Source organism: Merops nubicus, unplaced genomic scaffold, assembly GCF_000691845.1.
Source record: "Merops nubicus isolate BGI_N331 unplaced genomic scaffold, ASM69184v1 scaffold52744, whole genome shotgun sequence".
NCBI classification, from domain to species: domain Eukaryota; kingdom Metazoa; phylum Chordata; class Aves; order Coraciiformes; family Meropidae; genus Merops; species Merops nubicus.
Window position 1 is genome coordinate 3,204 of NW_008603246.1, and position 21,470 is coordinate 24,673.

The window sequence follows — 21,470 nt, forward strand, 5'->3', positions numbered from 1 at the left end:
TTTCATTTTATGTAAAATATTAAAACACCACCAATACAAAACTTCTAAAATAGTTTTAAATTCAGTAATAAACTTTAAAATCTGGATTTTTTTTTTTCTTTTTTCTTTTTCTTCCCTGCCCTGCCCTCCCCACCCCCCCGATTCCTACATGCATGTACTGTATACAAGTCTTATTAAGAGCGCTTTAAAGAAGCTGTTGACATACCCTGGAGGATATGCTCACAGGAGTATAAAAAGCTGTACACATCAATACAGTGATGTTTCATTGTATTTCAAATTCAACTCCCTCCTAAATGAATCGTGTGAGAAAAAATATTAAGAAAAAACAGAACAAAGAAAAGCCCTGTGCTTCTGTGAAGGAATCCAGCTCCGTTTCAGGGCCAGCATCTAATGAGTTGCAGAAACCAAATTCTAGAGCAATGCTGCACTATTTGTTCTCAACTGAAGGCTACAGCATCCTGACAAAGCTGCTGAGTTCTGTGACACAGTGAGATCTTGAATACAGTTTGAAAAACTTAGAAGAATTCTGCAAAGAATACGATAAAAATTCAGCTGTGTTAAGGAGACATGCAATTTTCAAGAAAACAAAGCAGATTTCAGGGTTTACGTGGACTCCTGAATACATGATGCTGCTAGGTAGTGGGCAGGTGCCCCTCCCAGTCCTTGAACAAAGTGGAGGAGTAAACAAAAAACTTTTGACAGTAGCACATACTGAGACATAAAGGTTTTTGCAGAGCCAGCAATGTTAGACAATGTGAATTAGAGAACAAATGTTAAAACGTTAGACTTGATTTTAAAACTGCCTCAGCAACACAATGAGATAAACGCGCATTACATTTTTAGTGGCAACATGGATTTGTGCAAACCGCCAAAATATAATCTGCTAGCCTTTTTAAGTTATACAAGTTAAAAAAGTCATCAGGATCTGTCTTCCAAGACACTGATTTTCTTTCCTCTTTTGATTAGCACAACAGAACAATTTTAAATAAATGTGACCATGGACTTTTTAAAAGCATCTATAAAAAGTAAGTAAAATTTTAAAAACTTAATTAGTGACCCTCATACTGGTAATAAAGCATGCTGCTCAGTTAGTGACTGAACTCACTAGAGAGATTTTTGAACAACATACAACCAGATCAGGGAGAAACAAAACCCAGGCAGCCATTACCAGGTAAAGGTTCACCTGAAATCCTTCTCCAACCTCTCAGGCCTACTGCAGGACAGTGCTTTACTAAGAACTACAAGTACGAGTACTGGTTGATCTTTGTAGGGCTCAGCGGATATCCAGTGTAAATAGCAGACCCTCTGGAAGCACCAATATAGGACTGGGGAGCAAACTGGTGTTGGTACTGGGCAGGCGGAACGTTTGCAGAAGTCAGGAGACTGGGCCCAACGCTCACAGGGACCTGGTGGACAAGCGTGCTGGGGTGGGCAGCGTAGGCGGCGTGCCGCGAGGAGCCCTGAGGGGAGAAGAGGTGGGCGAGGGAGGAGGTGGAGCCCAGCGTGGCGGCCGAGGTCGGGGCGTAGGTGTACACGTGCGGCTGGCTGGAGAGGTGCGTGTTTGCCGAGGCCGCTGCCAGGTGGGGATGCACTGGGCTGCTGTGCTGAAACGTGTAGGGAGCCTGAGAAATAGTTGACGTGCGGGGGGCCACATAAGCTTGCTGCCTACGTGGGACAGCATTTCCACTTCTCTCCTGTGAGGCCAGCACTGTTGTTTGCTGGTTCTGCAGGGAGAAGAAGTAAATAAGGTTAGTGGCTATCCTCAGGCAAAGTGCAGTGGACAGGAGGTGAGCAAGGAAGGGTCAGCCAGAGCCTCCTGATCAACACCTCTGTTCCAGCTGCAGGACTGACACTTCAGCAGATCCTCCCTTCCCAGCTCTGAGAAAATCTCATATCAGTTTGAGAAAGGCTACTGCAGTTCCACTGAGACAAAGTTTACATTTGTCCTCTGCAATGTGATCAAACTGCCACACCTGGGGTACAAGTGCAGGCAGGTCCTGAGACTGACCCATTCCTCAAACTCCTCACACATCTATTCACTTCCACCTCAGCAGGAGCAGCAGCAGGGCCACCCCCTTTTAGCACAACAAAGCCTGTCTTGTCCCGATGCCAGAAATGGACTGGAGGTCCAACACTTCCTTTCTTCTGAAAGGCTACTGCAGCTTGACTCAAAGATCAAGAGCAGTGACACAAACGGAAACAAAACCAACCTCTGAGTTTCAAGGAAAGTCAGGTACTAACTGTTAGTTTGAGAGACCAGGTCCAGCTTTGATCTCCTGGTTGGGCCTTCATGAGATCTAGAGAAGGAAGGTGAAGAACAAAAGAATCTCCTCATACTGTGGAGTGCCTTCAATGCTATTCAAATTCAACAGCTGGATCCTGGTGTCGTTCTCCCACCTGAGTGGCAAGAGTGACCCGCTACAGGACAGGTGTGATGCAGTGCACAAAGAAAGAATATGGACACAACCATGCTTCCTTCCTTCTCCTGTCCTCTAGTGCAGGAACACATTCTTTGCCTTGAGAAACTTTACCTATACTACTCACAGAGTTCACCCTACCCTTCATAGCCACAGGACAGAATCAGCTTCAAAGAATTAACGAGGCAGCAGCTATCAATCCTCTTGCAAGCACGTCATCCTGTCCTGTACAGCACCATGTTCACGGCCAGCAGCAGTCACACAGTACTTACCTGGCTGAGGTTGAGAGGCTGCACACCGTTCGTTACTACGCGATGGGAGCGGTACCCACTGGGTGTGATACAGCATCCTGCTGACTGCCCACTCACAGAGGCCACTGGTTTAGTCTTACTGGTGCTGCTCAGGATGCCTGAAAGATTTCAAAAGCATAGTCCGTTCCTCCCTCTCACAGGCCGTGCACTCTGATCACCAGCTTTACGTAAGCAAAGAGTGCAGAGGGACTGTTTCCATGAGAACCTTTTCTTCAATTACAATTTAAATTTTGATTGTACAAGAAATCATTGGGAATTTTTACAGATCTTTCTATACGCAGCCAAACATACATGAAGGGCAGATCTAGCAATGAAACTGAAAACAGGCCAAGACTGGCATTCTCAGAACAGCATCTGTGAAACCTACAGCTGCTAAAGACCCAATGCAAAAGTTCCAAAACTGTGAGGGCAAGGCTGCGGGGATAAAACAGCATCATGGCCTTGGCAACACTGAGCACAACAAGCCACGAGATCACACCTACCTGATGCTTGGGTAGCTACGATGCAGTCATTGAGCTGTGCTTTCAGTGGGGGCACAATGATAGTCCGAGAGCTGGAGCTGTCAGCGGCTCCTCTGCTCGGCAGCTCCAGGGCACCGCCTGTACTCCTGAGAGAGGAAAGTGGGTCTGTGGCATAGGGGCTGCTCAGGGAGGAGTCCGAATCAGGGGAGTCATTAACAGTAACGTAGCTGATGACGTTGGATCTCTGCTTCATACTCAAACTGTAGGGGAAAAAAACAAAACCAAACAAAAAAAGGGAAACATTCCAGCTTTTCCCACAAGATAAATGAGATATCCCTCTGGGATCTCATACCCTCCCTCCTTGTCGGATGGAAGTCTGATTAACCAGAGACACAACAGCACAGCAGACATGATGCAGAGTTTTCTGTCTCACACAGTCTTTCTTAGCCTAGTAACCAGGGCTTTGCATGTAGAGCTCTCCACTCTCCCAGATGCTTGGGCTGAGCTCAGGGTAAGTCAGCGTACATGAACCTCCTACCTGGCAGGTTTGTACTTGCTGTCCTCTTCCTCATCAGTGTCACTGCGAATGGTGATGACACTGACAGGAGGGCTTGGAGTGTCTGGGATCACAATGGGCTGGTGCTGCTCCTGCACTGGGACGAGTACATTGGAAGAGGAGGAGGTGGATCGCAGAGGACTGCTCCCAATGAGTGAGTAAACCTGGGAGGGCACAGGCTCTAGAGTTGAGCTGGGCCTGAAGGAAAACCAAAGCAGTACTTAGTTGTGTGTCAGCAAGCTGGGACAAACCAGCAGCAGCTTTAAGAACAGCCAGGCTCCAGCAGACTGGAGCACACATACAGGAAGACTCGTCTTGGAATACACAAAGAGAACCTCATACAGGAGACTCTCATACAGCAGAGCACCATAGAATGCATCCCAGACAGGACCAACACATTCAGTGATGCTCTGAACAGGACTGACTCATCTGAACACTGCCAGAAAACTGCCACCTTTTGTTCAACAGATGTCAGTTCCGTCACTTGTACTGCTATGGCACCAACACACACTGAACATGTAAAACCCTCTCTTGACCAGTAAAGCACTTGATCAGCCACATTCCTTGCACTTTCACTGAAATTAAGGTAACTTATATCAGTGACTGCAGTAACAGAGGCTTCTTCCAAGACACCTTTAAAAGCAACTGTAGCACATTAAAAAGTTAAACAGACAATGCCTCTGTGATCAGAAGGCCATTTTTTTAAACCATAAAGACAGCTTCCACAAACAGAGGACTGGGAAAGGAAGCCTTACTTGGCTGCGCTTGGTGCTGGCTGCTTGTTCTTCTTCGCTGGAATGTTGCTGCTTTGCTGCTGCCTCACAACATGAGCAACTCCAACGTTCAGAGGCTGCGCTGTTGCTAAGGTCACATGGTTGGTCAGTAGCGACGGCTGCTGCATGAGAGTGCTGTACTGATTCCCATGGGAATGTGCATTCCTGGAGCAGAAAAAAATACAGAGATGGAGACCACATGCCTGTGCTGCAGGAGCAGCAAACTGCACCAAGCCCACGAGGTTCTGAGGGGAGCCCTGCGTGCTGCAGGCCGTGCTGCGGTGGCACGTGCTCCCGCGCGCCGCAGGGTCAGGCCCTGGGCAGCCCCTACCTCCAGTCAGCTAACTGCTGGCTGCTGCCCATCGTCTCCGGAATCACCGCCGCCGGCTGGACCGAGTTGTGCAGAGCAACCCCTGGGAGCTGCTGCCAGGTGGAAGGGAGCAGAATCTGCTGGGTTCCCCCCGGCCAGGCCTGCTGCAAAAGAACAAACAGATACACAACTTCACTAGATTTCAGTTCCTAGAGGGGGAAGAGATTTGTTCCAAGCAATCAATGTACTCATGTAGATTGTTAGCTTGCAGAGATAACGACACATCATTGTGCTTCCTAAAAAGGTCTCGGCACAGTGAGGGAACAGTGAAGCCAGAGAAACGAGCGTCCCCTGACACTTTGCGAACCCTTTGTATCACAGATGTCACCTGGGGAGAAGAGTGTTAATGCTGTACTGCAGAATGCAGCTAGATATTGTATGAGGGTTCAGGACTGCTTCTGCATATAAGTTTATGCACACTGCTCTGCTGAAGGATTCCCAAATATTAAGCCAATTTGGTCCTGTTTTTCTGCCTTGCAGGGCTCACATGAAGAGAGCTGAGACAGTTATTACTGTAGAAATTCATCCCATCTCCACTATTTAAGTAAAGCCACACTGAGAGAAATATTTAGTTACAAGGGAGATATGTGAAGATATTTTAAATTCATTAATATTAACTTTCCTGTCCCAATTGACAAAATGCAATTTTTCCTGGGGAAAAAAAATAAATCAACAAACAAACACCAAAATAAGTTTGGCAGTGCAATAATTCTATGATTTTGAAAATACATGGCTCTCTTGTCTTGCAATTTAAACTGCAAAACCATATACATCTGCTATTTTAAATAAATATTTCTGCAAGTAACAGATCCACTTACTACAAATACCGGTTCCAAACAAGAAGCCTTCAAAGCAGAGAGCTGCTAAAACCTCTGCCAACATAAGCGGAATAATAATATTAAAAAAAAAATAAAAAGAGAAATATGTTAAAAGTCACACCATGCGTCTTTCCAAAAGCCAACACCTGCACAAGACAAAGCAGAGAGTTTAATACAGCAAGATATAAATTCCCAATGAGAGGCAGAAATCAGGCCTTCCAAGCGACGAACTGTTTTGACAGAGGAAGGACAAAAATATGCAAAGCTTAGCAAACAGCTAATGCAAACTCAAGGGAAGCAGCAAGGGAGAAGTGCCAGAAGCACTAGAGGTGAGCAAATTCACACCAAAGGCTCCCAGAATCCAAACAGAACTAATAAGTCCTCCAGAGAAACTCAGAATCCAGTCTCGTAGTCTGGAGACAGCTGGCTCTGGTCTCCTGTACTGCTCTAACAGGGGAGCTGAACACCAAGTCCACCAAACACGCACAGGAGAACAGAATTTGCCTGTTGAATCGAAAGCCCAAATACACTTTTGAAAACATCACTAACAACTCACTTGTGTCCCAAGCTCTGCTACAGTCACCCCTTACCATTTTCAGAGCCTAGATTGCAGTTTTTCAGCAATCAAAATTCAAGAGGAGGAAAGGAAATCCATCCTTGGGTCTGTTCAGCTCAGAGCCGGTGACCCAGGAGAACCCCACTCTCCTTCCTTCCCACCCTCAGAAAAAGGGAGAAGTCACCTTGGTTCAGAAGAACTCAAATGAGTGGGTTTTAATTTCAGGGTATGACTCGCGCAAATTCCACTTGAGTAGAGGTCTCCCTCTTGGAAGAAAACAACACTCAAACTACCACTTTAAAGCCACAAGAAACAACATGGTTCACATAATGGAATGTGCTTTGAAGACATGTGAGGATACCAGCTCTTAAGTGCACTGCAATGTTTTCATAAGCTTCACTGATCTGATTCTGGAGTTTTACAATGAGGCACTTGCCACTTTTTTTGTGGCACTTGCAAAGTCCTCCTGATGCAGGTGCCAAATGAGTACAGAAGAGGAAAATTTTGAAAACATATGCTGCTTAAAGGTGTGTTTATTCCCTTCCCCCATTCTTTTTAAAAATTGGTCCAAATGGCCTAAAAACTAGCTGTTGCCATTTTGGATACTAGAGCCACGTTTAATTTCAACCAAGAAATATATATGAACTGAAAGTATCTGTGAAGAATGGTATCTTTACCTGGATGGAATAAGCTACCTGTGATTTGCTATAAATAACAAAAGGCCAGAAAATTATTGTCAGGGTTCAACAGAGGTTAAGAGCAATCAACTGCTAAAGCAATACAGTAAAGAATTTGCTATCATTAGAGATTTTAGTCTGTGCTTAATGACCTGAAACATTTTTACATGCAAAGCAGCTTTACACATGTTGAAAACAAAGTAAGGAGCTAACTTGTCAAGCAGTTCAAATTCTGGCCATCCAGGTACCTGTAGCAGAGTCAAGCTAAAGACTGATTCCTTTGTATTCAACAATCAAAAGGCAAAGATAGGATAGGAAGTGAAGAACAAGAACAACTGTAACTCTTCTACAGTATAGCTTAGAAGAGCTTTATAGTACTAGGCTAGTAAAAAGTAATAGTCAATGGATCTGGATTCTTTACAGAGCCACACTAAACGTCAGAGTCAGACAGTGCTTCAGCAATGTTGGGGAGGAAAACAACAAGACATTAAAATGTAGCAAGAACACAGCCACAAGATGGCACATGCTTCCATGCCCTCTGCAAGTCTAAGTTAAAACAAAAACTCAAGTTAGTGAACACAATCAAGGGAGGCAATTACCAGTACTGCAGCCGTCTGTTCTACTAGCGCTGGCCGGCCGGCTGCGCAGTTCAGGGTAAAGGGGACCGCATACTGCGGCGTGATGGTGGCTACTTGAGGATGAAGAGTTGCTACCATTAGTGGTGTACAGCTTCCCTGAAATGTAGATCAGGCAGTGAGTGAAACACATGTACTGAGGCAGGATAAGTGGGTTCAGCAATAGGGCCAGAAAAGGCTTCACCTCACTGGCATTCTACGGTGCTCGAGCAGACTCTAGAATTGTAATGGAAGCAGTGAAACCAACACCCTGACCCTCTGGGCAAGCTCCTCTGGGCAATTACATGTCTCTGAGGGAAACACAAGGAACAGGAAATTTGGGAACAGGTTCCCTCTGATGACAGTTAAAAAGTAAATACGAGACAGCGTTCAGCTATTGATACTTCACTGTGTCCCAGAGAGCAAGTTACACTCCACGCACTGCACTAACTGTAACACAACTGCCCCCCTGGCAGGACACAGCATTTACCTTCGTACCTCCCGACTCACACACAGGACTCTTGGAAAAGGACACACTGAGGGATTTAACAGAAGGCAGGGCAGGTCTTTTGTATTGTGAAAGAGCATAGTTATCTGTGATGAAACTACCGAGACACGTATTAGTCCATCAAAAGTCTAACTAAAACTAGATTCCTAGTGTACAGTTTGGACTCTCAGGAGAAGAAGGGTTTGGATTCAGATGGGTCTCCTTCAAGTGTATTCTGCTTTTGGGATACCGTTACCTGTCCAGTCACGCTAAACAAAACAGAGATCAAAGAATGCCACCAAAATTCTTTGGACTGAACAATCTAAAAATTACTCCTCTACAAGTAGGTCAGTAAGGACAATATATTGCCTGGAAAGTAGAGCTAATAAAGTGTATGTGTTAATGTTAGCAGAAACTAAAACTGTGCAAATAAACAAAAGTGCATTAATTACAAATGCAATCATAATTTTTCAACGAATAAAATCTGAATTGCTAGGCACTTGCTATATTTTAAAGCACTATGTTTTGGAAATAAAAGTTGTTTTCATTTACAACACATTAATGTTTAAAATGTCAATTTTTAGAACTACTTGTGAATTTTGCTATCACGTATTGTTTAAACTCCAAGCAACAGAAATAGGTCTGTCTTCACTACACAATTCACACTAACAGTGTAACTGAGATGAATTCAGAAACAATTTTGTTGATTTAAAGATTAAATTTTAACACGAGTAATCTGTGTTGCCAGACTGGGATCTTGCTTCTTAGAAATGATTTCTTCTAAAATTTGCTGCCACATTTTTAAAGCGTAGGCAAAAACATACACCACTACCTATAAGGCAGTGTACACTAATGAAAAAATACAGCCTATTCTTAGTAGCCAAAACCTACATATTTATTCCCATCATTAAATCAGATTTTTAAAACCAGGGAGGCACATGACATAAAATAGTTTAGATTTTAAATACTCCAGAAAAACAAAACAAGAAAACACTGTCTTAGGAGTGATCTGCATTTAACCTTCCAGCATGCTCTGAGAACCCCCCGCACTCATCCCAGCACCAGAGGGTTCTGGGTCAGGTCCTCATGGATGGTGGTAGGAACTGCAGTTAACTATGCTTGGTTTGTTTTTTTACCTGTGTGAGAACACCCGACTGGATCTGCAGTGGCTGTGCTGCAGGGGCCTGCGGTACGATGGGGACAGCATTTTCCATCCTTACTGGGAACCCAGAATGCTTTGTAGTTGCCTGAAGTCCGGCTGTGGAGGACAAGAATACACCATTGCCAAGCTGCTTTACTACTCTTTCGTTTGTTTCTTTTCAAACTCAGATTTCAACCAGGTAAGGGCAGAAGGCAGGGTCAGATGAAAAGACAGAAAAGCCATTCCCCTTCACAAAAGTACACCAATAAAACACCAGCTGAAGTAAATACTTCTGTGGTCCTGGTATTTCAAAGGGCAGTGATGGACAACTACTGCTCAAAAGCTTGGCTCTGTTGAAGTCCATATTCTTGTTTTCAGAAACACAGATAACACAGACGTGTAATTCTATGCTGCTTGAGGCTAAGTTCAAATTTTACACTATCAGCTTCCATTCCATATATAACCCTCCATATTAACACAATCCAGATACAAGCATAAATAGAAAACTTCCAGGATCAATACAGTTATGCTTGTGCTGACCTTGTTTATTTGCCATCTGTGACCACTTGTTGCTAGCAAACTAGAGAGCTACATCAGTTCTTGTGGACTGAGACTCTAAGACCAGATATTCACTCCTGACATACAAAACACAGCATGACACTTTTTTTATGTTCAGATAGGTCTGGCTCCTCTGTTCACTGCTTTCTGTGGAATGCTGTTGTGTTTGTTTTGGGGGGGAAAAACTGGCTGAGCAACCTGATGAAGACTGGAACCTAGGCAGGTGAGATACTGCCACCTGTCGAAGCATGACCTGGAAGAAAACCAAACTGTCTCCACACGTCTGACCTGATTCTGCGCTTACCTGTGAGGCAAGAGCACTGCGTGACAGGCACAGAGGGGTCTGCTGTACTTCCTCAATTTAGTGCAAATTACCACACTTCTCATTTCTACCTAATTGAAACCACAATATCGTACAGAGGGTTTTTTCACTTACTTTGAAAAGCTGGGGGACAAACAATGAACGTTTGCTGGAAGGGGTCAGTCTGGGTGCAGATCTGTGTGGTTCCAGGTTGCAAGGAAACACTCTGTTGTGCCACTCCTGCAACTGGTGCTGCAGATGATGGATACAAAGCAGACTGATAGTTTAGCAGTGGGACGTCCGAGTTTGCCAGGGAAAGGGTAGCAGCAGCAGTAGAATTGGAAGCCAATACACTGGCCTAGGGAAGAGAAAAATAAAAAAGAAGATAATATTTACCATTCATATTTAATGAGAATGCCTTAGCCTGAGTTTTGAAAGCTAAATTTCAAGATAAGACTACAAATTCTGAAGAGTAATTTAAATACAGTATTTTGCAGAACAGAATTTGGCCTGAAGGCACAAGATTAAACTACTCTGTTTTTTCAAGTGGTATAAAACAGCTAAAAGATGCTATACCTGATTGTGTACTGTACTGAGCTGGTTGCTAAAGCTCATTGTCAGATTTGTGCTTGTATTAGGAGCAACGTGAGTTGTGAATGGGCTCTTAATCTGATTCACTGTATCATACATATTAACTCTTCGCTTGCAGATCTCCATATTCTGAAAGCAAGATTTCACACTGAAACAGAACAACAGAAGGGAAATATCAGATATGTAAAAACAGTACAACAAAAACATGACTGATTCCCAACTTTATGCACATGCCTTTAGGGTTTTGTTTGTTTTTTAAACCCACAAAGAATGTCCTAAAACATGAAAATGAAGTTTATGAACATTCTAGTCCTTACACATGCCATTGTTATTTTCAGATCAGCCAGAAACTGCAGAAAACAGCACTGACAGAAAGCAAAATGCTATTCTGTGTTTCCAGTAAGTCCTCCTGAAACAGAAGAAGAAATCTAAGGAAGCCTACTGATTACTATGTGGGAAATCCAGTAGATGTGTCATTGTAACAAACGGATGGTTCAAAGTCTTCAGTGGAGTAATTCTTTTATCTGCATCAATTGTCAACATTTTCTTCAACAAATCAATATATTCCCTTCGGTCAGCCTTCTCTGCCAACATGTCAGTCCCTTCCAAGTCTGTAGACATATTCACCTTAAAAATAAAATGAGAGTAGTTTACACAAACATCAAATTGATTGCTACCTAACAATTCAGTAATTTCATGTCATGCAGAAATATTTATTAAGCATTTCTGTCTCTTAGCCAGCCTAATTTTCAGTGCTACAGCACTAACACACAACCTTTCCCTCGATCATTCGGTAAACGAAAGTCAAATTTACACACGGAATTCTCAACTCAACATGAAGTTGATCTGTTCAATAGGTATCAACCAGACCTCATCCTGCACTGCCTGGCACTATGCCCTTATTTTTTTGTATGGGGCTATAAGGGGTTAGCAAATCAGAACGGAGAGATTCTATGTGCTCTGCACATTTGTAAAGCGATGGTAACAGTTATAAAAGCATTAAAAAAATCGAGACCAACATATTTAAGATTTAAGGCCTCATTATATTTATTTTACCTCTGAAAAAAGAATGAAAAAACAGAACAATCTGTAGTTCCTGTCAACATTTCCAAAGTCCAACAAGGGCCTAATTCTATAAAACACTTCTGGAGGGGCTCAGGTTTCCTACTGCTTAACTACATGTAGTGATAACAGGCTAAGCACACTTCTTGTATCTACCAGATCAAGGCCTGAGAAAAAACAAGACATTTCTAACAGCTTCATAATCAATGCTTTGATTCTAATACTAATTTGCACCATGGCCACCATCACATCAGTGTTCTCAACAGCATGTGGAAGAGGGCTGCTCCAGCAGCAGTTGCTTAATGTATATAATTAATGATAGTTCTCTCTCTGTTACAAGCTCTCCACACACCTGCGCCATATCATCCAAACAGTTGAATATGTATTTCCGAGCTTCTTTTGATTTTATTCCTGTTTCCGCCTCATGTTCTTCTGGGGTCTGTAAAAGAAAGCATTTGACAATGTAAGCTGAGATATTGCATATTAATAAAGCAGCAAACATGGAGCCGAGCCAGGTGATCTTTTGCCTGCTTTATGACAAATCACACGCCAGTAGGCCAAACCAAATCAGCCATGGGTTCTCATTTCCTCAACTAGAAAGATCATTCATTGCAAAGCTGAACTAACAACAGGGTGACCTCCCTCCAAGGCTCTGTCAGGTACTGCATTAGTCAGAAGAACTGACCATTTCTGATTTAGAAAGAGAAGAGGCTATAAATATTTTAAATTCCTCTTTTACAAAGAAGAAAGGCAAAATCCCCTTCCTTTTGTTGCTCAGCTTTAAAGGCAAATCAAGTGTACGTCTGATTTTTTTCTTGTCTTCTCCAACACATAAATAGAACTCTGTTTAACTAACAAGGACCATCATGAAATATTCCTTATTTTACTCTTTGTATTGTCAGGAGATGGCAAGATGACATCTTTCACCAAGAGTGAGCAGGCCCTAATAAGTAACCATTATCTCAATTACTCTAACACCCACACTTTGCTAGTACTATCATGCATAGCTGCTATTGCTAGGTGAGTACCAGGAGGTCTGTATAGTTTCTGAAAGAAAATAAATGAGTCAGCTGTATTTGAATGACATTTCAAACCAAATCTTCACTCAGAAGGTTTTCACAGCACACTAAAATTAGGTCCGAATTGATATCAAGTCCTCAAAACAGAACTAGGAATTAAAAAGACAGACAAACCTTTAGCCTCCACAGTGGGTATCCCAAATTTGGATCTCTGTTAAAAAACCTGCTTGTTTTCGTTCCCGCACTGAGAAGATACTCCGCTGGAAGGCCTTGAGTTTGTGAAATATAACGAATCTAGGAGAAAAAATCAAAAGAATAAGGACTCCCAAAACAGAGAACCGGGAGCTAGTGGAGAAATTGTCAGCCAGGTTTGTTCACAGCAGATAGGCAATAACCTGTTAACAAAAGAATGCCCAGATAACTGAAACTGCAAAATTAAAGGGACTATCTCAAATATTTACATGGACACTTAACTTTTAACATCATATCATCTCCAGAAATTTTAGGGTTTAGGAACATCTTTCTCACTCCGTGCCAAAACAGCTCAACGCTGCAGGGCACTTAACTCACTGTTATAGCTTGTGACCCATATGAATTTATTGACTCACTTTTCATTTATGCCAGTGTGGATCTGGTATCTGCAGGTGAGTATTTTTTTGTTTCTACACAATAGCTCAGCTAAGAGTTCTGCTATTTTTATGAGAGGTTAACCCTCGGTTTACAGCCAAAGGGTCTTTAAAAAATAACTGTAAGTCCCATCCCGACCCACAAACTCGTTCCTGGAGAGGTCCTCTCCCAGGTTCTGCCCGAGCTTTCACTTGCTGCTGCAGAACCCCAGAAAACATGAAAGCCTAGTGCCTAGTTTTCAAGGGCAATTCAGATATCAAAATCAACCACACAAAGTCACACCTCATGCTGCCTAACAAAGGACTGCAAAACCCTGTCTATTAAGCAATGGAAAGAGCACCTCCTCCCTGCCCATGTACACGTCTAGATAAGGTTCTCAGAATTACACAAAACTCAGTGTGCAAGGAAACCACCATGCCCTACCTCAGTTACTTTCTAACTCATCCTGCTTATTAAGGAACCACTGTGTTTCCTTTGGAAATTTACAGCACTGGGAAGATACAACACAAGTAACTTTTCAAACTGAGTAACTTTTCATGTATTTTATCACACAAGGAAAACTCTACCAAGCACTGTAACAAGATATCACCACAAAAGCCACAGTGGAAAAGTTACCCTCAAATACCCTCCCACACAGACTTTTTGTCCTTTTATAGACAACTGAGTAGCCCAGGTAATAATGCTAAGCATCCACAGGAAGAACTAATTAGTTCAGGATGGCTTTTCAGACTCTTGCCCCTGTACTTCAGACTCAGCTTGGGGCTCACACTTTGCATGCAAAATGAGGGCTGCTGTAGGTATTAACAGGGCAGGAATGATAGGCTTGCTCTGTCTCCACACGGACAAACTGCCCTCACGGTGAAATTACAGAGTGTGTTTTGAGTCAGGACACATACCTCGCTTCTGTTTTGACAGGAAGGTATTTCAACAGCTGTTGGGTTTGGAAACCAGGGGGTTAACTGTACACTGACTGTACATTCTGGATAACTACATTCAACTCAAGTTGAAACACTAAGAAATCTTGACTGACAGGCAATGAGAATATCATGGAGAGAAAAATGAACTTAAGATGACAGGCAACAGCAATTTGTACCAGATGAAGTTTGACACTGGATACGCTGGGTTCAGAAGGTCCGAACACAGCCCACTGTGGTTTCATCTGAACAGGCCCACGTCCACCACACACTCTCACCTGATCATATTCAGATGCTCCTGGATACAGAGGCCAGCCTAGAAACAGCTCTGCTATCACGCAGCCCAGCGACCACATGTCAATAGCTTCACAGAATGGTAAACCCAGTATGATTTCAGGAGCTCTGTTACAAAGGAAAAAAATTAAAGGTAAAAATCTTAGACTCTGAAAGTGTGCAGACCTTTCCAACTAATGGTTCTGAATGGCCCCTTTCTCTCCTCCAAGCACAAGCAAATAAATCTGTGTGAAACTAAATGATTCTTAAAGCAGATGTTTCCTCAAGTGGCCTTAACAGATCCCAACCCTTTTACCATTTAGTAGCACAGGTGGGTTCATTCCATTGTCATGATGCCCCCCAACTCCTAAGTGGCCTTAAGTGCAACTGTGATACGAAGTCACTCCTTCAGTAACCAGTGTAATTACACCTGACAGTGTGTCTATGGCATGAGGCCTTCCTGAGACGGCACACAACCTATCATAGCAGAACTGGGAAGAAAGTTCTGGCAAATGATGCTCAGACTTTTCTCAGAAGGTGTCAAGGTCCCAGATGACCAGCTGGAGAAGGCTGCCCGTTTTCATGTGGAAAAGAACACCTGCAGAGCCAGGAAAAGGAGCTCTTCAGAGAGCTGCTTGGTTTCTACCAGTGAGTTCTCATACAGGCTTATCTGGAGTGTTCCAAGTTTAAAATGGATGGAGAGAAACAGCTGGAAATTGTGACTGCTTTGCAAGGTTGTGCTACAGGTTTCTGTGCACTGAACCACACCTAATGCAAAATTTACCTGTCTGGCCTAGCCTTTACAAGAAGGTGGTGAAAACAAATCAAACTCCAAGCAGAGTTTGCTTCTGCAACAGGTTGGAATTTCAGGGAGATTTCTGTCTGACACTGACTCATAACACAAAGGGATGTTTTAGTAAAACTCTTCACCTACACACAGTTCTGAAACAAACCGATGCCATTCTGTCAGGCTAAATTCTGGTCATACATTTGCATACAGCATAAACCCCGAGTGCTGCAAAACCCACGGGACTTGGTGTGGGAATTTACTCTGGAAAGTACAGGAAACACGAAAACCTCGATGATCTTCATGTATAACTAACACAGGAATAAAGGGAGGCAGAAGAGTCTTAAACTTCAGGCTATCTATTCTCTGGTTGTGACTCTCAGGGCTTGTGCGACATTTCCTGTGTTACAATGTGGATATTTGTTGCTAAAAAGGCTCTGGAACCAGTTTTATCTTTCTATGGAATTCTAAAAAACAGGGCTTGCATAATGTACAGGTATCAATAGATCTGACCCTCACCTTCCTCAACTGTTCAGCCCAAAGGTACCTCCCAACTGTTTGTACATGGCAAGAAGTGACTCTCCAATTAATCACCCTCTGTGTTGTGGTGACACAGATACAGCTGCTCTTTTAGGTGACTACACAATTCCATGAGCCAGTCTTCAAAACAAACGCACTCATCCCAGCTGCCCAGACACAGTGCCCCTGAGAAAGCACAGGCTCTAACGAAAAAGAGAGATAGCTGAACCAGCCCTTGGCTGCAGTGAGGTCAGATCTATTCTCTATTGTTCAGCTTTAAAGCAAGGAGGTTCTTCTATTATGTCTGAACCCCCCAAAAGCAAAGCCATGATAGATGTTTAGTGATTACTAACAGATTATTTAAGCTAAGACATTCTGATACTCGCTCTACTTGACACTCATCTGTTTCTACCTTCTTGTCTGGCAGTAGTTGACTTTGGAATGGTCTTCCATATATGAAAATATAAAATGATTATGCAAATATGCCAAGTATCTGATATTTGAATGCTGAATGTCCTGCTAAACATTTATATTTTAAAGAACTATGCTAGAACAGATCCAACTTTCTGCAGGCTAACAGGAGCAAAGAAGAGGAATCCACTTCAGAAGCAGAGAGAGTACGAGTCATTCCCACAGGATTTTCAGAACCCCATGTGCATCCAACTGGACTGACCCTCTTGGTGAACCCGCTGATGCAGGAACTCAAAAACTCAGACAGGACCCAAACTTGTCATACAAGAAATGCTGTGTGTTTAAGTTTCCTTGGCTTGGACTGGCAAACACTAAAATATAAGTGACTCGTGTCGTAAGCAAAGCGTGCTAACCCTTCACAGGCACATTAAAAACCATCCCACTGACTCCAACAGAAAAAGATTAGCAGCAAAAAAAGGCTGGGTGTGATTGTTAGTCTTTAACCAGACACTGGAATAGACTTCAGTATTCTGAAGCCTCACTACCAAAATGACAGCAAGTTGAACTCTTTGCATTTTATTCTCTGCAACTAAATAAATGAAATTCCTGCAAGATACCTGGTTTAATTTTGATTGCAGGACAGAATGGGTAAATTGGAATCTCTCACCTCTTTTCACACCACTACAGTCAGCGGCCATACAAGACACGGGTTGAAACAGGACAACAGGCAGAGGTCACTTTCATAGCTGGTCTCTCAGAGATTAAAGTAATTTTATGATCTTAAACTCTTTGAAACAGATATCGACAACATTCTTTCTCTGCACACACGCTTGCCAAACTGACTTCCAAAGCTGGCAAAGTGCTCAGGCCCTCTCAGTAGAGAGAGGATTCACAGCAGTAGCGGAAAAATCTGAGACTTAGGTTTAACATTTCAAAACACACCATGTTTACACATGGGTGTTCTGCCCTCCTCCTTGTGAAGAATGATGCTAATATGAAGCTTATACAACTGCACAGAGCAGTGCACAGAATTACATGATCACAACTCAGAGCTGGATTATCAGGCAGAGTTGGAACTGGCAGCATGCACTGCTGCTTCCCAGGCCAACATGACTAGGACAGAAGTAGGTCACGTAGCCCAAAGCAGAGGTAAGAAACAGATATTACTGCACTCTCCAAGCTCCCTCAGCACTCTATGCCACCTTCTCACAGCCCAAATTGTTCAGTCCTTCAGCTTAGTATCCTCAGTTTGCTACGTGCCTCTACCCTGAACCATCTCCAGGAACCATGGGGAGGTAGAGATCCAAGTGAGACTCACATGATGACTGCACTTACACAGGACACGACTCAGCCTCACTCCTCAACAGCAGGGAGATCAGTCTTCCCAGGAACTTTTAACTTCTTCAAGCTGTCTGCTTCCATCTGCTGCTTATCCTCCCCAGGGAAGACAAAAGTGTCCATACTCTCCCATCTGATGCCACAAGCATATACTCTGTTTTTCAGGTCAGGTACTACTGCTTGTAGATCTCAGGACTATGAGAGAAAACTAGTCAGAGAAACTAGTCACTGCATGGAAGCATGACTGCCAGTTAGTTCACTCCTAGTCCATGCCTGGCTACAGAGCCAAAGAATTCTTTGTGGGCATTTCTACTCACAATGGAAGCCCAAGATGTCACAGCAGTGAAGCTGCCCTTCCTGACTGGAGTTACACTGCAGAGGCAGCAGTAATGCCTGTGTGGAGAGGGAACCTGCCCCACCCAGCCTCAACGTGCTCAGCCCGACAAGCCCCACACGACATCCCAGCTGAAGCATGGTGCCAACAGTGTCACTGTCCAGCTGCCAAAAGCATGATCAGAACCCAGGGTGAGCAGAGCTCTTGGAAAAGATGACCTCCAGCACCACTAAAAAAAATTAAGGAAGGAAAGTTTTGGGTTTTTTTCCTTCAGGGTATAATAGATCAGAAAATTCACCTTATAGTACCTGAATCTGTCTGGTTTAGATGTCCCAATAGGAGACACAGGTTATATAAGTGTCAGTAACAGGTATTAAAAATAAGGAAGTGAACACAGAACGTAAGGTTTATTTTTAATAGTTGACAGAGAGCCAAATGAAGAACTTGTCTATACTGTTTTATCAAACACAGCATTGAAAAAATTTCCAGCTTAGAACTCATCTGAACACTACCATAATGTGAATATGGTTAAAGCAATCCAGTTCTCCCACACTGAACTACTTTCTACATCATCTCCATCAATTCCTAGGTTATGGATTTTAGTAATCATCACCATCAAGATAATTACATATCTCTAAATATTAGATTTCCACATCACAGCATTCTTAACTTCAGTCAGGCAGACAGTCTTAAACACCATCTAATCTCAGGTTATTTGTCCCTCTGGCAGCGTCAGTCACCCTGCGTCGGGGTGCCGGAAGCGGCCTGGAGCTCAGTGCTGCACATGAAGATGAAGCAGGCAGGCAGCTTCCTTCCCAGCAGCCCCTCTAAGATACTTATCTCCTGCTGCTTCTGCCTCAACCCAACCGGCTGTCTGCGATATCAGAAACTGGAAGCTCTCCGTGCCTCCCCAGCCGGCTCTGCCCGCGCATGCTGCGGGTCAGATAGAGCAGACTCCCGTCAGCGCTCACCTCTCACTGCAAGAGCAACGAGACTGATAGTGTATGTTAGGCAGAGAAAGCATTTCAACAGACCTACAGCACACAGAAGACAACTGCATTACAAAAAAGAGCAATCCATAGTTCAGAACTGGAAAGACTGCTGCCAACAAGCTGAGTGAGGATCGTGAGGAATGGCTTAAGAATAGTTTGCATCACATGAAAGAAATGGCACAGAAAGCTTGTAGTGTTAGGGGGAGTTAAAAAACCCACAAAACCAAAAAACAGCAAGGGGGGATGAGGATAGAGGAGCATGAAGAATGAGCAGAACATGCCTACAACAAGACAGGACTTTAAACTGAGGCTAGGAGGACAGGAAAGACATCAAACAGGCAGAGACACAGGGCGGGGTGGAGTGTCTTCAGCCCTCTGTCCTCTGTCCCGTCCAAGCTGGAAGGACTAGATACTAGTTTAAGTTTTGCATCAAGGGAGCTCATATTCCACTGAAAACAACCCTGACAACACAGCATGCACGTTTTTAAGTCCCTTTGATGCCAGAGGTTCTTTCTGCATCCATTTACTGAAATCTACTGCTACTCATATTGAAATACACACTACTAACAGAACAAAGCTGGAGGAATAATTGAGAAAGCACAGTTTGCTTTAGCTACACTAGTTCTGAGTTTTAAGATTTTGCCCATAGTTTATTTTTAATTCTTTGACAGGATTAGGGTAGAAGCCATTTCTACATTTTGCAGAGGTCTAGCTCATCCTGGTTTTAAGAGTGTTACAGGTCTCATGGAAGTGTGACTTACCAAGGGCTGACGAAGTCATGTGCTCGTGAAGCGGGTTCAAAGATGGAAGAGAATAAACAGGATAAAAAGACACTGGCATCCCTTTTACTTCTCTCTCTTCTAAAGGACCGTGGTTTGTGGGCTTGTTTCAGGTCAGGGCAAACAATCCAAAATGCACTACCTACCAACAGCACATCGGCTTCCCTGGTTTGCTACCTCACACGCTGTCACAACCCAGCAGCAGGGTAAAACCCTCTGACTGCACTAGTCCTGGGTAAAAGGAAGGCACGGTAAAGCAGAAGTTCTATTTACTTCCATACAAACTTCAGAGGAAATCTCCCGGGAACATGGAGAGGAGCGGGCAGGCTGATCACCTCCTCCTCTCCCTCCACGAAGACCACAGCTAAGGCAGAGGCTCTGCAGCGCAGAGCGGCTCCGAGGCGGCGCGGTGGGGACTCACCTGTAGTAGCGCGACTGCAGGTAGGTGGAGCACACGGCCTTGGACACGTGGCTGGCGGAGCCGAAGTCTATCACCTTCACCCGGTAGGGCTGGCGTGCCGGATCCACCAGCATGATGTTTTCTGGTTTCAAATCAGCATGTATCAGACCCAAGCTCTTTAGCTTCATCAAGGCAGTAGCCACTTGCTGCAGGATTGGCCGGATGTACTTCAGGGGCAACGGACTGAACTTATTTTGCTTTAAGAAATCATATAAGTTCTGCTCTAGCATTTCAAAAACAAGGCATGTATGATTCTTGTGTTGAAAGCACTCGTAGGAGCGAACAAAGTTATACTCATCAGCATTCTCACTGCTCAGGCGAGAGAGGATGCTCACCTCTATCTGGCCCTGCCTAGCATAGGAGGGATGGTTCTTTAGGATTTTGATGGCTACAATCTCCTTCGTGCTACGTTTCCAGCATTTCGCCACCTGCCCAAACGTCCCTCGGCCCAGGAATTCCAAGACCTCATAGCTGTTTGTCATAGAGCACAGGATCTCGTGCTGGACCAGCTGGTAATCGCCTTCACCACTGGAACTGCTGCTCTTCGTGGTTACCGTGGTGGTCGTGGCCGCAGCACCCACCGCAGGTCTGTTTTGCAGCATGAGAGGTGGATGTTCCTCGATTATCTGCACACTGCCGTTGCTATCGACCTCCTCACTTTTCCTTTTTAATCCACATTTTTGGTAGGGCTCCAGTAAAGAAACGTTGCTCCGATGTGGGAGGGTCTGGCTGCTCTGGAAGGAGGCCGCTGTGCTGCTGCCTGTGCTGTCGGCCGCAGTCACCACGATGTGCTCAACTGAAGGAGCCGGGAGAAGGAGGTTCTGGTCGTAAGCAGGGATGCTGAAATTTGCTACCTGATGAGAGGAGCTTGCTTGCCCTTGAGCTGCTGGGAGGTTTTTACTGTGGGTATAATACTTGTCACTACTGCTCTGTCCTGAAACATCCCAGACAGAGGGCTCCACTTTGAGTTTCTTGGCACTGCAGAAGGCACTCGAGGATACTGACGGAGGGGAGAACACCTGCAGCTGTGAGGCCATACCTGAAAAGAGAGCGGAGAACTCATGAGGACTGCGTGGCAGCAGCAGGCTGCGATGGAACGAGATCCTCTATCTGCACAAGAAACAGGATGACAAGTATTCTTCTGAGCACCGTATGGTGCCCACCACCCAGAAAGGTAACCTTTTGAACTGCTAATCCTGTGGGCATCTGCAGGGCAAGGCTGGGGAATTCTGTGGAATTACTGCGTTATCCCTCACTGCCTATAGCGTAAGAAGCAGGCAGCTCTTTATCCAGCTTTCTGAAGACAAAAGAACTCCCAGCACAC

At 44.1% G+C, this 21,470-nt stretch overlaps 1 protein-coding gene across 1 annotated transcript; it reads right to left on the reverse strand.

Moving 5' to 3' along the window:
• Nucleotides 1-1,085: 1,085 nt before the first annotated feature.
• Nucleotides 1,086-21,183, reverse strand: HIPK1 (homeodomain interacting protein kinase 1). The gene is made up of 15 exons (XM_008938586.1): nt 20,108-21,183; nt 14,532-14,655; nt 12,887-13,006; nt 12,046-12,132; nt 11,074-11,258; nt 10,617-10,779; nt 10,176-10,398; nt 9,177-9,298; nt 7,539-7,673; nt 4,850-4,992; nt 4,501-4,683; nt 3,728-3,937; nt 3,211-3,449; nt 2,690-2,826; nt 1,086-1,724 (listed from the first exon to the last, which is right to left on the reverse strand). Exons 1-15 carry the CDS (start codon nt 21,181-21,183, stop codon nt 1,239-1,241), a joined length of 3,633 nt encoding a protein of 1,210 aa, XP_008936834.1. The 3' UTR covers nt 1,086-1,238.
• Between the last annotated feature and the right edge of the window lie 287 nt (nt 21,184-21,470).